General features: G+C 47.2%; 1 protein-coding gene across 3 annotated transcripts; it reads left to right on the top strand.

Moving 5' to 3' along the window:
- The first annotated feature begins 11,330 nt into the window (after positions 1-11,330).
- On the top strand, positions 11,331-15,064 carry AURKC (aurora kinase C). 3 transcript variants are annotated; one of them, XM_081512302.1, is made up of 7 exons: positions 11,331-11,534; positions 11,658-11,694; positions 11,937-12,128; positions 12,502-12,640; positions 13,152-13,300; positions 14,407-14,581; positions 14,755-15,064. In XM_081512302.1, exons 1-7 carry the CDS (start codon positions 11,486-11,488, stop codon positions 14,923-14,925), a joined length of 912 nt encoding a protein of 303 aa, XP_081368428.1. In that variant the 5' UTR covers positions 11,331-11,485; the 3' UTR covers positions 14,926-15,064. The 3 variants fall into 3 exon arrangements, with proteins under 3 accessions (XP_081368428.1, XP_081368426.1, XP_081368427.1); XM_081512300.1 differs by having other exon boundaries at positions 11,658-11,770; XM_081512301.1 differs by having other exon boundaries at positions 11,655-11,694.
- The last annotated feature ends 1,964 nt before the right edge of the window (positions 15,065-17,028 follow it).

Raw genomic sequence — 17,028 nt, 5'->3', positions numbered from 1 at the left:
ATGCCTGAAAGTATTAATGAGATGATAAGTATTAAGAATTTAACAAGGCAGATCAGCCACTTAGAGAAGTGAGGTTGCCGGGGTACCCAGCCACATGCGATCATTGAGTTGGACGATGTGGAGAGCCACAGCCAAGAAGAGCACCAAGGCGGGGCTGTCCAGGAGAGCAAGCAGAAAGCAGGTGTCAAGGGGCCAAGATGCTCCCTAGTAAGATCACACTCAGTCTCCCCTGGTGCTTGTATTCTAGGATAGGGGTTTTGGATTCCCTCACAGCCCCACACATCAGACAGTGACGAAGTGTGACTAACGGGGGGCCACAAACTCATTAATGACAACTTAGTCTCCGTGTATCATTTCTCCAAATTCCTGGGATGTGAAGGAAGAAACGCCTCTCGTGTGCTGAGTGCCAAGTCCTGCTACGTCGTTTGCTCTCTTGGCCACCTTCCAGTTTACAGGCACCTTCATCACTCCCTTCCCTCCCTTATGGCCTCTGTAGTTCCATCATCTTTCAGCATCTCTCACTATTGGTCTTTCTAGTGTCATTTCACAAGCTTGCTGTCGGATAAATCTGTGTACGTTTGCAGTGCTTTCATTGCACTTAGGCAGTCATCACCGTTTTCCTCACCGCTGAGTGTGCCCGATGTTTGTCTTGCCTGTGACCTCACCTGCCTAAAGCCTGTTTTTCATCTGCTCTGTCCCTCACCCTTTCTGACTTGTCCTCATCCATTGCCCTGAGCGTCAGGCACCACCATCTTCGCCATGTCGCAGTTATTCACATCTTCATTCCTTTCTCTCACGTTAACTGCGGAGTGCCCTTGAGACTCTTCCTTTTCTTGTGACGATGGCACGTCACTGTTAACCTTGTCCGTCCTTTTTCCTCCATTTCCCAAACCTCCCTGCCTTGTGAACCTCCTTCCTAGAGTCCTGCTGTCTTCCTCACCCTGGCCAAGATCAGCAGTGACTCCCATGTTTATATAATGTAAGTCCTAGTCTTGAGACTGAAAATCATCTCAGTGACCACTTCATTCTTGAAATATACTCTATTTCCTTAGTTTCTGTACCGTCACTCTCCTGGTTTTCTCCTTCACTCATTTCTTTTTTTTTCTTTTTTCTTCCTTGCTGGCTCATGCACTTCTGGCCACCCATACAGTTGTGAAATTCCCAAACCCTTTTCACAGTCCCTTTTCTTCCTTCCTTTGTGGTCTCTCCCTGGGCTTCATCTGCATCCTTTGCTTCGCTTATCTTCGTTTTTGTTGTTCAGTCACAGTCATGTCCGACTCATTGCGACCCCATGGACTGCAGCACACCAGGCTTCCCTGTCCTTCACCATCCCCAGAGCCTGCTTAAACTCATGTCCATTGAGTCGGTGATGCCATCCAACCATCTCATCCTCTGTCATCCCCTTCTCCCACCTTCAGTCTTTCCCAGCATCAGGGTCTTTTCCAAGGAGTCAACTCTTCCCATGAGGTGGCCAAAGTATAGGAGCTTCAGCTTCAGCATCAGTCCTTCCAATGAACACCCGGGACTGATTTCCTTTAGGATGGACTGGTTGGATCTCCTTGCATTCCAAGGGACTCTCAAGAGTCTTCTCCAACAACACAGTTCGAAAGCATCAATTCTTTGGTGCTCAGCCTTCTTTATGGTCCAACTCTCATATCCATACATGACCACTGGAAAAACCATATCTCTGACTATACAGACCTTTGGTACTTTGAACAAATTGGAATTTATTTTCCCAGTCCTGACTTCTTGGGGCTCTAGGCCTGAATTCCTGATTGTCTTACTGTCCCCACTTGAATGTTTCGAAGATGTCAGTCTCCACTTGACTTTTTAGAGGTTCCTAAAATGGCTCCCACTTCTCCCTGATTCTGACCCGCTTTTAGTTTGACCTCTGCACTACATGGCCCTGTTCGGTGACCGAGGATAGAAACCCCTGACCCAACCTTGTCGCCTCTGTTTCCTTACTCTCCACGTGCAGGTTGCCAGTTTCACCTCTTAAATGCCTCTCAGGTTTGTCTTCTGTAATCCACCACTTCCTTCCTAGACCATAACACCATCATCTATCACTTCTGCTTCAGCTTAATAACTAGGTCTTTTTTCACCCATATTTCCTCTCCAGTCCATTCTCCACACTGAAACCAGAGGTGCAGCTCAGGTTAGACTGCCACCTGCCCAGCACACATGCCCTTAAGTCGTTTCATGACTTCCTTAACTCTGGGGATAAACACCAAAGCCTTCAGGTCGCCCGTCCGCGGGGCCTTCCCAGGGTGGGGCGTGCCTCAGTTGCTGCCTTTCCTCTCGCACGATCGATCGATCGATCGCACTGCTCTGCTCTGCACTTCTCTTGCCTTTTGTTTCCCCACCAGCTGCCAGGCTCTTCCCTACAGTTTGTCTGGAGAGGGAATGCTTCCCCGTCACATCTCACATCAAATAGCACTTCCGCAGGGAAGCCCTTACCAGGATTCCCGTCTAGGTCATTACTTTCCTTTTTCAAGGAAACTTGCATGTCTGCCCAAGACCACCTTCAGGCTTGGTGGCACCACAGAAAGACAGAGACCGCGATCCCCAAAGGGAAAAGGCACCTAGAATAAAGTGCAAGAGGAACCGAGCACCGCGCCCAGGTGACTCCCCCTGGGCAGTTCCGCAGAGCTGTGTGACAGCGTGTTCATCAGCACCAACAAGGGAAGGTCACCCCAGCTTCCTGGTCCACAGATTCCTTTATCGAGGCTGGCAGTGCCCACCGGACTGACCATGGAGACACAGGATCCACAGAAGGCAAGACGTAGTGTAGTCACAGGCAAACAAAACCCACCCCTCACCATGAGTCACACTGTTAGCATAAACTCGGTTCTTAATGATACAGTGGGACCCATAGACATAAGCAGAGAAGTCACTCTTAACAGGCAACCGTCTAAGGACACAGAGGTTCTTGCAGCTTGATCTTCTTGCAGCTGGTCAAGGGCAAGTCTTTTTTTTTTTTTTTCGCCATGCCACATGGCATATTGGTTCCCTGACCAGGGATGGAACCCAGGCCCCAACCGTGAAAGCACCAAGTCCTAACTACTGGACTATCAGGGGGTTCCCCCACAGGTACATTTTACAACATGTTCAGGGGCATAAGACAACCTCCTTACAATGGCTGACAAGGTTCTACAGAGTTTGCCTCCGTTTTCCCTCAAATTTTGTCTCGTACCACTCTAATCCCTGCAAATTAAGGCTAAGCCTCACTAGCTCAAACACTCAAACACCCCAATACCCTCCCAACCCAGGAATGTCTTTCTCAAAGACCTAGAGGTCCATTTCTATGAAATGAAGTCATCAAAGGAGATAGCATCTTTCCGTCCCAGTGGCTCAGATGGTAAAGAATCTGCCTGCAGTGCAGGAGACCTGGGTTCAATCCCTGGGTCTGGAAGATCCCCTGGAGAAGGGAATGGCAACTCACCCCAGTATTCTTGTTTACAGGGTTCCATGGACAGAGGAGCGTGGCGGGCTAAGAACCATGGGGGTCGCAAAGATTCGGACACGACAGCGAGTATCACTCACACATCCCACTTTCTGGCGGGGCTGGGGTGACGGCAGGAGCCCAATTTGCTCCAAGTAGTAAAACTACCTCTCGTCACAGGAAAAGTTAGTTTTCTCTTATAGAAAGCCAGTGTAACGGCAAGTAATCACCCCCAGTACTGGGTTAGTGTAGCATGACCTATGTGTAACAAATGGTGCTGTCCATACTTTAGGACTAATTATATATCTGAAAAGGTATAATGGGTTGTGTCTGGCTCTATGAAGGGGTGAGTTTTCTTCTTTGCAGTCTCTTAACAACCAACTGTCATGTGTATCACATGGTTTAATGCTTATACAACATTCAGTTCAGTCACTCAGTCATGTCCGGCTCTTTGCTACCCCACGAACCACAGCACACCAGGCCTCCCTGTCCATCACCAACTCCCAGAGTCCACCCAAACCCATGTCCATCGAGTCGATGATGCCATCCAACCATCTCATCCTCTGTTGTCTCCTTCTCCTCCTGCCCTCAATCTTTCCCAGCATCAGGGTCTTTTCAAATGAGTCAGCCCTTTGCATCAAGTGGCCAAAGTATTGGAATTTCAGCTTCAACATCAGCCCTTCCAATGAACACCCAGGACTGATTTCCTTTAGGATGGACTGGTTGGATCTCCTTGCAGTCCAAGGGACTCTCAAGAGTCTTCTCCAACACCACAGTTCAAAAGCATCAATTCTTTGGCACTCAGCTTTCTTAATAGTCCAACTCTCACATCCATACATGACCACTGGAAAAACCATAGCCTTGACTAGATGGACCTTGGATGGCAAAGTAATGTCTCTGCTTTTTAATATGCTGTCTAGGTTAGTCATAACTTTCCTTCCAAGGAGTAAGCGTCTTTTAATTTTATGGCTGCAGTCACCATCTGCAGTGATTTTGGAGCCCCCCAAAATAAAGTCTGACACTGTTTCCACTGTTTCCCTATCTATCTGCCATGAAGTGATGGGATCAGATGCCATGATCTTAGTTTTCTGAATGTTGAGCTTTAAGCCAACTTTTTCACTCTCCTCTTTCACTTTCATCAAGAGGCTCTTTAGTTCCTCTTCACTTTCTGCCATAAGGGTGGTGTCATCTGCATATCTGAGGTTATTGATATTTCTCCCAGCGATCTTGATTCCAGCTTGTGCTTCCTCCAGCCCAGCGTTTCTCATGATGTACTCTGCATATAAGTTAAATAAGCAGGGTGACAATATACAGCCTTGACGTACTCCTTTTCCTATTTGGAACCAGTCTGTTGTTCCATGTCCAGTTCGAACTGTTGCTTCCTGACCTGCATACAGGTTTCTCAAGAGGCAGGTCAGGTGGTCCGGTATGCCCATCTCTTTCAGAATTTTCCACAGTTTATTGTGATCCACACAGTCAAAGGCTTTGACATAGTCAATAAAGCAGAAATAGATGTTTTTCTGGAACTCTCTTGCTTTTTCGATGATCCAGCGGATGTGGGCAATTTGATCTCTGGTTCCTCTGCCTTTTCTAAAACCAGCTTGAACATCTGGAAGTTCACGGTTCACGTATTGCTGAAGCCTGGCTTGGAGAATTTTAAGCATTACTTTACTAGCGTGTGAGATGAGTGCAATTGTGCGGTAGTTTGAGCATTCTTTGGCATTGCCTTTCTTTGGGATTGGAATGAAAACTGACCTTTTCCGGTCCTGTGGCCACTGCTGAGTTTTCCAGATTTGCTGGCATATTGAGTGCAGCACTTTCACAGCATCATCTTTCAGGATTTGAAATAGCTCAACTGGAATTCCATCACCTCCACTAGCTTTGTTCATAGTGATGCTTCCTAAGGCCCATTTGACTTCACATTCCAGGATGTCTGGCTCTGAGTGAGTGATCACACCATTGTGATTATCTGGGTCGTGAAGATCTTTTTTGTACAGTTCTTCTGTGTATTCTTGCCACCTCTTCTTAATATCTTCTGCTTCTGTTAGGTCCATACCATTTCTGTCCTTTATTGATCCCATCTTTGCATGAAATGTTTCCTTGGTATCTCTAATTTTCTTGAAGAGATCTCTAGTCTTTCCCAATCTGTTGTTTTCCTCTATTTCTTTGCATTGATCGCTGAGGAAGGCTTTCTTCTCTCTCCTTGCTATTCTTTGGAACTCTGCATTCAAATGGGTATATCTTTCCTTTTCTCCTTTGCTTTTCACTTCCCGTCTTTTCACAGCTACTTGTAAGGCCTCCTCAGACAGCCAATTTGCTTTTTTGTATTTCTTTTTCTTAGGGATGGTCTTGATTCCTGTCTCCTGTACAATGTCATGAACCTCCATCCATAGTTCATCAGGCACTCTGTCTATCATATCTAGTCCCTTAAATCTATTTCTCATGTCCACTGTGTAGTCATAAGGGATTTGATTTAGGTCATAGCTGAATGGTCTAGTGGTTTTCTCCACTTTCTTCAATTTAAGTCTGAATTTGGCAATAAGGAGTTCATGATCTGAGCAGCAGTCAGCTCCCGGTCTTGTTTTTGCTGACTGCATTTCAGATTCTTTTGTTGACTATGATGGCTACTCCGTTTCTTCTAAGGGATTCTTGCCCACAGTAGTAGATATAATGGTCATCTGAGTTAAATTCACCCATTCCAGTCCATCTTAGTTCACTGATTTCTAGAATGTCAATGTTCACTCTTGTCATCTCCTGTTTGACCGCTTCCAATTTGCCTTGATTCATGGACCTAACATTCCAGGTTCCTATGCAATATTGCTCTTTACAGCAGCGAATCTTGCTTCTATCACCTGTCCCATTCACAACTGGGTGTTGTTTTTGCTTTGGCTCCATCCTTTCATTCTTTCTGGAGTTACTTCTCCAGTAGCATATTGGACACCTACCGACCTGGGCAGTTCATCTTTCAGTGTCCTATCTTGTTGCCTTTTCATACTGTTCATGGGGTTCTCAAGGCAAGAATGCTGAAGTGGTTTGCCATTCCCTTCTCCAGTGGACTACATTCTGTCACACATCTCCACCATGACCCGTCCGTCTTGGATGGCCCCACACGGCATGGGTTAGTTTCATTGAGTTAGACAAGGCTGTGGTCCATGTGATCAGATTGGCTCGTTGTCTGTGACTGTAATTTCAGTCTGTCTGCCCCCGATCCCCTCTCTCAGTGCCTACCGTCTTACCTGGGTTTCTCTTACCTTGGACGTGGGGTCTCTCTTCACGGCTGCTCCAGCAAAGCACAGCCACCGCTCCTTACCTCAGACATGGGATAGCTCCTCTCAGCCATGCTCGTTGTACAATATTAAACTATTTTATTTCTTTACTGTCTTTGCAGTGAGGCTTTTCTGAAGGGGGAGGAGACTTTTTTTTTTAAATTATATTTCCCCAACCATTTACCCTATTTCCTGTCTAAAAGAGTTCAGTTGCAGTTGTTTTGAAATTTCTGTATATGTCAAAAAAATATGTGGGCTGATTTTACTATTTGAGACCCAAAGTGAAAACCAATTACTGAGTCCAACAAATAGAGTTGACCCTTGAACAACAGGGGTTTGAACTGCATAGGTCCACTTATATGCAGATTTTTCTTCCAATATACTAGAGTATTACACCATCCTGGGTTGGTAGAGTCCCTCCCTAGATGCAGGAGCAAGGATACAAAAGAATGGTAAATGCTGATAAGACAGGCTGAGACCCTTGCTGCAAGACTTGCAGCTGGACAAACATCTCCTCCAGCAACAAAATACAAAGAAACTATAAGGGACTAAAAATAACTGCTTGCATGTGCAGATTATGAGCAACAAGATACAAAAAGACCAAAAACTCAACTGCCGTTTCTGAGGAGCTGGGAACAAAAGGAGGGTGATGGGAGTAAAAACAGTGTACTGGCATGTTCGCTGCACCCAGCACCATCCAGGGGGTGGCAGGCACCCTAAGCCACGCCTCCATCCCCACCCCTACCCCTACCCTCACCTGGTTTAAGAGACCAACTCGCCCCCCCCCCCCCGCCCTCCAGGAAGTGAGTCGGAGAACCTGTTACTTGTTTTCTTCCTCCTGCAGCAGGAGTTCCAGTGAAGTCTTGCCTGAATTTCTCCTCAGGCTTCTTTGTTATCGCCAAGGTCATGACTTTGTCTGCCCACCAATGCCAAATGAAAACACAGAGACATAGTTTAGAGGTAATTTTCTGCCCGGTGAGGGGAGAAGACAGCAGGCCAGCACCTCAAGAGCTCTTTCAGGACCGTCCAAGTTTCTTCTGTAGCCTCTTCACTGTTCCCTTTACTTTTCTGTTCTTTAGTTCAGTTCAGTTGCTCAGTCGTGTCCAACTCTTTGCGACCCCATGAATTGCAGCACGCCAATCCTCCCTGTCCATCACCAACTTCCGAAGTTTACCCAAACTCATGTCCATCGAGTCTGTGATGCCATCCAACCATCTCATCCTCTGCCATCCCCTTCTCCTCCCGCCTTCAATCTTTCCCAGCATCAGGGTCTTTTCAAATGAGTCACTTCTCATCAGGTGGCCAAAGTATTGGAGCTTCAGCTTCAGCATCAGTCCTTCCAATGAACACCCAGGACTGATCTCCTTTAGGATGGACTTAGAGGAGGAAAAACTTCATTTCTATTTTTTGTACAACACTCACCCATTTCTATTGATTAAAGAGTCCAAGAACCCTGGTGGTAAGACCAAGGGCTAACTGTAAGTTAAATGTGGATTTTTTTCCCTTTTTTCTTTTGTCGCACCACACCGCATGCCACATGAATCTTCCTCAACGAGGGATCAATCCTGTACCCCATGCAGTGGAATCACGAAGTCTTAACCACTGGACCACCAAGGAAGTCCTATGTGTGGATTTTTGACAGTGCTGAATGTCAACCCCACCCTAGCCCTCATTTGAGGGTCAGCTGTACCGTAGTAAGTACATGAGAGGGGAACGGTAAGTGCAGCTATGGGTCCTCGCCCCCGTGCGAAATGGCCTGGGCAGTCCTGGGCTGCGGGGGGCAGGTGTATGGAGCGAGGGCACACCAGCCATAGATATCTGGGGACTGAAGCAGGTGTCAGGGAGCTCCACCATGGTGACCCTCGTGCGTGCGTGTGAGTGGTTGAGGAGGACCCTGCGGAGTGGCCTGAATAGGACAGGACCCTCCCACTGGGGCAGCTTGAGTTGCACGTGGTCCTGGTGTGTGCCAACAGTGTAACATGACCCTGTCACTGAGTCTAAGCTCACTCTGCTCACCACACGACAGGCCGATAAAATCAGAGACAGGTATTGAGGCAAGGAATACGACTTTATTTGGAAAGCCAGCTGACAGAGAAGATGGCAGACTAATGTCTCAAAATAATCATCTTATCTTGGTCTGTATGCCAGGTTCTTCTCTAAAAAACAGAGAGGGAGAGGAGGTGAAGAAGTAAAGTAAAATGGCCCTTTATCTTGCAAAATAGTACCAGATGTGTTAATTTCTTCTTTAGTGCAACCATTCACAGGTGGGCTGGGTCAGATGGTCTCTCTGTGAGCTGAATAAAGGTACTTCAGTTTAACAGTCAGGCTGAGGGGAGGGTTTCCTGAGGCAGGCTATTATGTATGATTATAATAACAAAAGCAAACAGGCCAAAATAACTAAAAGCAAAGCTTAAAGTCAAAGAAACAGATCCAACATGGAGCCAGAACTGGCTCTTCTGTGCAACACCCTGGCAGCTTCCTGCAGTTGATTTATAGTCAGTCACACCAGCTATTTGGCTTCCCAGGTGGCACTAGTGGTAAAGAACCAGCCTGCCATTGCAGGAGACATAAGGGATGCAGCTTTGATCCCCGGGTTAGGGATGATCCTCTGGAGATGGGAATGGTTACACACTCCAGTATTCTTGCCTGGAGAATCCTATGGACAGAGGAGCCTGGCGGGCTAGAGTTCATGGGTTCGCAAAGAGTCGGACATGAAAGGACTTAGCACACACACCTGCCTTATGTCACTGACTTTCTTAACTCACTCAGAGATTTATAAACATGTTCATTCATTCAGATACTATACAGTCCATGGAATTCTCCAGGCCAGAATACTGGAGTGGGTAGTCTTTCCCTTCTCCAGGGGATCTTCCTAACCCAGGGGTTGAACCCAGGTCTCCCACATTGCAGGAAGATTCTTTACTAGCTGAGCCACAAGGGAAGCCAAAATCAGATACTATGCAGTCCATGGAATATTCTTAAATTCTTAAAGAGATGGGAATACCAGACCACCTGACCTAACGCCTGAGAAATCTGTATGCAGGTCAAGAAGTAACAGTTAGAACCGGACATGGAACAATGGACTGGTTCCAAATTGGGAAAGGAGTATGTCAAGGCTGTATATTGTCACCCTGCTTATTTAACTTATATGTAGAATACATCATGCAAAATGCCAGCCTGGATGAAGCACAAGCTGGAATCAAGATTGCCAGGAGAAATATCAATAACCTCAGATACGCAGATGACGCCACTCTTATGGCAGAAAGCAAAGAAGAACTAAAGAGCCTCTTGATGAAAGTGAAAGAGGAGAATGAAAAAGTTGGCTTGAAATGCCCATTCATAAAGCTAAGATCATGACATCTGGTCCCATAACTTCATGGCTAATAGTTGGGGAAATAAAGGAAATAGTGAGAGACTTTATTTTGGGGGGCTTCAAAATCACTGCAGATAGCGACTGCAGCCAAAAAAAAAAACCTACAAAGAAATATCTCTTAGGAATAGGATGAAAAAACCCTGCACAAAATAGCAAAACAAATTCAGTAGCATATCAAAAGGATCATATTACCATGACCAAATGCAGTTTACTCCTGTAATGGAAGGACAACAGAATGAAAGATATAAGCTCACATGATCATCTCAATTGATATCATAAAAGTCTTTGACAGAATTCATGATTTAAAAAAAATCCACAAACTGGGAATAGAAAGAAAGTACCTGAACATATGACAGACTTTATTTTCTTGAGCTCCAAAAATCACTGCAGATGGTGAGTGCAGCCATGAAATTAAAAGATGCTTGCTCCCTGGAAGAAAAGCAACTTAGACAGTATATTAAAATGCAGAGACATTACTTTGCCAACAAAGGTCCGTCTAGTCAAGGCTATGGTTTTTCCAGTGGTCATGTATGGATGTGACAGTTGGACTATAAAGAAAGCTGAGCGCCAAAGAATTGATGTTTTTGAACTGTGGTGTTGGAGAAGACTCTTGAGAGTCCCTTGGACTGCAAGGAGATCCAACCCGTCCATCCTAAAGGAAATCGGTCCTGAATATTCATTAGAAGGACTGATGCTGAATCTGAAGCTCCAATACTTAGGCCACCTGATGAGAAGTGACTCATTTGAAAAGACCCTGATGCTGGGAAAGATTGAGGGCAGTGGAAGAGGACGGCAGAGGATGAAATGGTTGGATGGCATCACCGACTCAACAGACAAGAGTTTGAGTATACTCCGGGGGTTGGTGATGGACAGGGAGGACTGGCGTGCTGCAGTCTACGGGGTGGCAAAGAGTCGGACACGACTGAGCGACTGAACTGAAGTGAACTGAACAGCACAGACTCTGCACACCACCCCCCACTTGCTCCCTTTCACTCCACTTGTGTCTGTCTGGGGCGCTTCCCCCCTTCCTGTCTCCATGACCGGCCCTCTCATTGGCCCAGTGCCCTTATCCCGCCCCCCAGTCACGGGACCCGGAAGCTCTCATTCTGGCCTCTTCCATTGAGCACGCTGCCTAAGCGTTAGAAATTTCCACCAATGGGAGCCAACAAGGAACTACGTGCTCAGCCAATGGGGCCAGAGCACTTCGTAAAAGTCCCTGAGCCTTGTCGCAAGAAAGCGGCCCTGCCTCAATCCGTGCGAGGTGATCCTCAGAGGAGGTTCCTGTAGCCGCTTCTGCGAGTCTGTGAGGGAGCAGGTGGCGACTACAGGAGCCTCAGCCTGAGTGTTACCTCCTGCGGGGACACACAGCTCCGCGGGCCGTCTTCCTCCGCACCATCTCTGGTCATGAGCCATGGAGAAACTGCGAGGAAGGCGGCCGGGACTCAGCCCGCAGGTGAAAGGGTTGCGTACCAGGAACAGAGAAAGAGGGTGTTTAGAAGACAGGCCTGGTGTCGGCTGTTGGGGGTGAGGGGGTGCAGAGAACGAAGGATGGACATCTCTTTTCTTTTTTCAGTAGCTGCGGCAGGTCAAACGGTGCCCAGAGCCCCAACCGCGTGAGCGCCTTCGTTTTTTATCTGGAAGAGGCAGGGAAGTGGGACCGAGGGTTGAAGAGCAAGCCGCACGTGTGAAGTATTGCCTTAGGGGACCGACAGTTATGGACCAACACCCTGGCTGAGCCCTTAAGAAGGAAAAGGGGCCCGGGGAGGGAAACAGTGAAAGCGGAGAGCGAGCACGAGGGACCCCTGACTCACCACCCACCTCTGAGACTGAGGCGCGCTGCTTTCTTTCCTGTCAGGCGGCGTTTCACAATTGATGATTTTGAAATCGGGCGTCCTCTCGGCAAGGGAAAATTTGGGAATGTGTACCTGGCTCGCCTGAAGAAAAACCATTTTATCGTCGCCCTGAAAGTCCTGTTCAAGTCCCAGATAGAGAAGGAAGGCCTGGAACACCAGCTGCGCAGGGAAGTTGAAATCCAGGCGCATCTCCAGTAAGGACAGTCTCTGTAGGAGTTTCCTGTGCTGGTTCTTTTTTCCTGTTCCATCTCTGACATCTGAACTCAGCGTTTCCCCCAATACTACCCCCAAATAGGCCCTTTGCTTTCATCTTAAAGATTCTTTTTCCCTCTGCAATTCATTCCAGTTATACCATGTAAAGCTCCCTCCATCAGACACTCGAATCCTGACACCTGCTTCGTTTTCCCCTCACAAATTTACAGATGGAGCGGTTCCTATACTGGTCCCAGCACATTTGGCCCTCTGTGTGACCAGTCACTTAAAATAGCATCATGAGTTGGGCCTCAGGGAGCTGTGTTTTTGTTTTTGTAGGGAGCAGTCTTGACACTTACTTCTTCTGTCCTCCAGACACCCCAATATCCTGCGCCTGTACAACTACTTCCATGATGCGCGCCGGGTGTACCTGATTCTAGAATATGCCCCAAAGGGCGAGCTCTACAAGGCACTGCAAAGGAGCCACACGTTTGATGAACAGCGTGCAGCCACGGTGAGGGGGGAGGGCTCAGGTTCACGAGTTTACTATGGGCTGGTGTGGGGGTCATTGCTTGAGGCTTTCATGAGTGGCTTCTTTCTTTATTTCATTCTATAAATTATATATAGTGACTTACATCCTACAACTCATATTTGGATACCCTAATGCTCAGTCGTGTCCAACTCTTTGCGACCCCATCGACTGTAGCCCCCACCAGACTCCTCTGTCCAGGGGATTTCCCCAGCAAGAATACTGGAGTGAGTTGCCGTTTCCTTCTCCAGGTGGATGCCCTAATAATTACCCCCAGAATATTAATAAGTACTGTGTATGAGATTCTTTGGTTGTAAGCAACAGAATCTAACTGCACTACCTTATGGAAAAAAACATGAAATTCTCTGAGGGAGTTCACTGAATAAATGAGTGGAACTGGCTTAGAAATAGGAAGCAAGAGATTTTGGGAGGGCTCCAGATGGGGAATCAAGTGGCAATCATCATCTTCTTGTGGCCGGCTTCATTGCTCACACAGATAATAGAGGAGTTGGCAGATGCTCTGATCTACTGCCATGAAAAGAAGGTGATTCACAGGGATATTAAGCCGGAGAACCTGCTGCTGGGGCTCATGGGTGAAGTGAAGATTGCAGACTTCGGCTGGTCTGTGCACACCCCCTCTCTGAGGTAGGTCCAGTGGGTGCCATTAAGAATGATCCAGTTTAATTCATCTCACATGTAAGACCCAGATACAAACTGGGTTTGTATTTAAATACTGCCTTTTGAAATGCATATTCTAATATATATTTGTTGGCTGAAAGAATGTGGTTCAACTATACCTTTTGTTTTAAATCCTCTTAACATATAAGTCTATCGATAAGTTTCCATGTAAGTACATCAAAAACTATTGTGCCATAATACCACAAATTTTACTCTTATCAACAAAACATAATTATACATGTATATATGGCTTCACAGGTGGCGCTAGCAGTAAAGAACCTGCCCACCAATGCAAGAGATTCGGGTTTCATCCCTGGGTCGTGAAGATCCTCTGGAGGAGGGCATGGCCACCCACTCCAGTATTCTTGCCTGGAGAATCCCATGGACAGAGGAGCCTGTCAGGCTACAGTCCATGGAGTTGCAAAGAGCTGGACATGACTGAAGTGACTTAACACACACACATGCACATACATACATGTATATATATGGTTGAGTCCCTTCGATATTCACCTGAAACTACCACAACATTGTTAATCAGCTATATGAGTGAAAGTCACTCAGCTGTGTCCGACTCTTTGCAACCCCATGGACAATAGCCTACCAGGCTGCTTTGTCCCTGGAATTCTCCAGGCAAGAATACTGAAGTGAAGGTTGGTATTTCCTTCTGCAGGGGATCTTCCCGACCCAGGAAGTGAACCCAGGTCTCCTGCATTGCAGGCAGATTCTTTAATCGGCTATATCCCAATACAAAATAAAAAGTTTAAAATTTGAAAAAAGAATAAAGCGTAACTAATTTACTTGGTCTGTCTTGTTGCACCGTCAGTTTGTTCCAAATCTTCCTTGTGAGAACTTCCTGGATCATGAGCTAAATATAAATAATTGTAGAAAGAATCTCCGAATATGGAATTGATGGGTCCCAGTACTTGTGTTCTCGGAACCTTGATGCATATTAAAACTTGGTGTTTCCCGATTCCTGTGCTTGGGAGGGGACTGCCTGCGCCTTGAAGCTGGGGACGGACAGCTTGTCTTGTACTGAGCCTCCGCTTAGTGCCCCTTCCTCTGCAACCCTCTAGGAGAAGGACCACATGTGGGACGCTGGACTACCTGCCCCCAGAAATGATCGAGGGGAGAACATACGATGAGAAGGTGGATCTGTGGTGCATTGGGGTGCTCTGCTACGAGATGCTGGTGGGAAATCCACCCTTTGAGAGCGCCTCCACTAGTGAGACCTACCGACGCATCCTCAAGGTGGGATGGCCACACTCTGAGCATTCATGCAGGAGCGGGTTGGCAGGGGGTGGGGGTACGGGGGGACCTGCGGAGCCTGGGGCACACACAGTGGTGGTTTACTAAGATCTAGGACAAGTGCCTTGAATGAACGGAGGAAGTTAACCATGCTTCTCCTTCTCTGGCCCCATCAGGTAGATTTAAGGTTTCCTCCATCAATGTCTTCGGGGGCTCGGGACCTGATCTCCAAGCTTCTCAGATTCCAACCCTTGGAGAGGCTGCCCTTGGTCCGGGTCTTGGAGCACCCGTGGATCCGGGCCCATTCTCAGAGGGTGCTGCCCCCATCTGGTCACATGGCTTTCTGAGCCCTGTCCACCCCCGTGCCTTCGTGATTGCTCATGGAGCACTGTCGGCTCTGGTATCTCACTTGTCTTTTGTTTCTTCTCTTTTAAGATGCATCATTTTATTATCATACTTAATAAAGGTTGAATCGTTTGTACCAGGTCTCTTTTTAAAACGTCTCTTTGGCTGCGTCGGGTCTTAGTTGCAGGATCTTTGTTGCATCTTTCATTGCAGCGTATAGACCCTAGTTGTGGGTGGCGGGCCCAGTTGCCCTGCTGCTTGTGGGATCTTAGTTCCCCGATCAGGGATGGAACCGGCGTCCCCTGCATTGCAAGGTGCATTCTTAACCACTGGGCCACCAGGGAAGTCCCACACAGGTCTTTGCATGTGGTGCTGTGTGGCTGGGTAGAATGTATTTCTTGTAGAAACTGTTTCCCACGAGAGCAGCCCTAACTGATGCTCTTCCTGGGTCACAGGTATTGTGACTTAACCACTCTTCCTGAAAACTAGTTATTACTTTATGCAGATAACCACCCTGATGGTGCATTACCTACCCCTATCTCAGGGGCCCTTAGACTCACTTTACTCTTCCCCAGGTTTTCAGGAGAATGTCCTTTGCAAAACAGGACTAATTAACCCAGTGATCACACACTCTACTCTCTTTATACTGACATCCAACATGCTGCCATCTTTAAGATAAAATGTGTTGCTGCACATCAATGCCACCCAATTCTCAAGTGAATTCACTAGCACTTACATGGTGTTGTCATATTCAGATTGCATCAGGAAAAACTAATCTTCAAACTCTTCTGAAATCTAACCTCTGCTTGCAGCAATTGCAGAAGTGCTCTTCCAGCCTCCCCGCCACATCCTTCTAGTGGCAGGTCCTCCCTTCATCTACCATCAACTGACTGTTGTTCAGTTGCTAAGTCATGTCTGACTCTTTGTGACCCCATGGACTGCAGCACACCAGGTCTCCCTGTCCTCCACCATCTCCCAGGGTTTGCTCAGATTCATGTCCATTGAGTCAGTGATGCCATCCAACCATCTCATCCTCTGTCACCCCCTTCTCCTCCTGCCCTCTCAATCTTTGCCAGCATTCAGGTCTTTTTCAGTGAGTTAGCTCTTCACATCAGATGGCTAAAATATTGGAGCTTCAGCATCAGTCCTTCTGATGAATATTTACAGTTGATTTTCTTTAAGATTGACTGGTTTGATCTTGCAGTCCAGGGGACTCTTAAGAGTCCTTCTCAGAACCACAATTCGAAAGCAAGAGTAAATATCCAGACTACCCAGTGGGGAGCTCAAACATGTTCTTTGCTCACTGCAGGCACTTTTTTTTTTCTTCTAAATAATTATTTATTTGGCTATGCCGGGTCTTATTTAGGGCACTTGGGATCTCTGATCTCCTCCTTGGGGCATGCAACCTTTTAGTTACAGCATGTGAGATCTAGTTCCCTGACCAGGGATGGAACTCCGGGTCCCCTGCATTGGGATCGCCAAGTCTAAGCTACTGGACCACCAGGGAAGTCCTCCACCATTGCAGGCATCTTTTTCACCTCTGTGTCTTCTGACTAAAAAACACTCCATGTAGAGTTTGCCCTGTTACTCCCACCACCATATTCAATATTCTTCTTAATGCGAAATGTCCAGCAGAAGCAGGACCACATCTCTATATGACTAGAACCACTGAGGAAATAGAAACAATTCAGCCACTCCTCTCTCGGATGAACAGTCCCATCATTGCAGATTTATCATTTAAATGCTCCAAGGGAATTCCTTGGCGGTCCAGTAGGCAATGGCACCCCACTCCAGTACTCGTGCCTGGGAAATCCCATGGACGGAGGAGCCTGGTGGGCTGCAGTCCATGGGGTCGCTAAGAGTCGGACACGACTGAGCAACTTCACTTTCACTTTTCCCTTTCATGCACTGGAGAAGGAAATGGCAACCCACTCCAGTAGTCTTGCCTGGAGAATCCCAGGGACGGCGGAGCCTAGTGGGCTGCCGTCTATGGGGTCGCACAGAGTCGGACACGACTCAAGCGACTTGGCAGCTTAGCCAGTAGTTAGGACTCTGAACACTGTGCCCAGCCAAAAAAAAAAGAAAAAGTGCTCCAATACGTTGAT

Source organism: Giraffa tippelskirchi, chromosome 7 (assembly GCF_054371585.1).
Source record: "Giraffa tippelskirchi isolate mGirTip1 chromosome 7, T2T-mGirTip1v1.2.pri, whole genome shotgun sequence".
Classification (NCBI taxonomy): Eukaryota; Metazoa; Chordata; class Mammalia; order Artiodactyla; family Giraffidae; genus Giraffa; species Giraffa tippelskirchi.
Note: the sequence above shows the minus strand (reverse complement) of the source record. Positions and strands in the feature narration are given on the sequence as shown.

Excerpts from the sequence above, each read along its gene's own strand:
- AURKC (XM_081512300.1), top strand. The coding sequence starts at position 11,493 with ATGGAGAAACTGCGAGGAAGGCGGCCGGGACTCAGCCCGCAG. Across the intron at positions 12,129-12,501 it reads GAAATCCAGGCGCATCTCCA|ACACCCCAATATCCTGCGCC; the intron begins GTAAGGACAGTC and ends TCTGTCCTCCAG. Across the intron at positions 12,641-13,151 it reads ATGAACAGCGTGCAGCCACG|ATAATAGAGGAGTTGGCAGA; the intron begins GTGAGGGGGGAG and ends TTGCTCACACAG.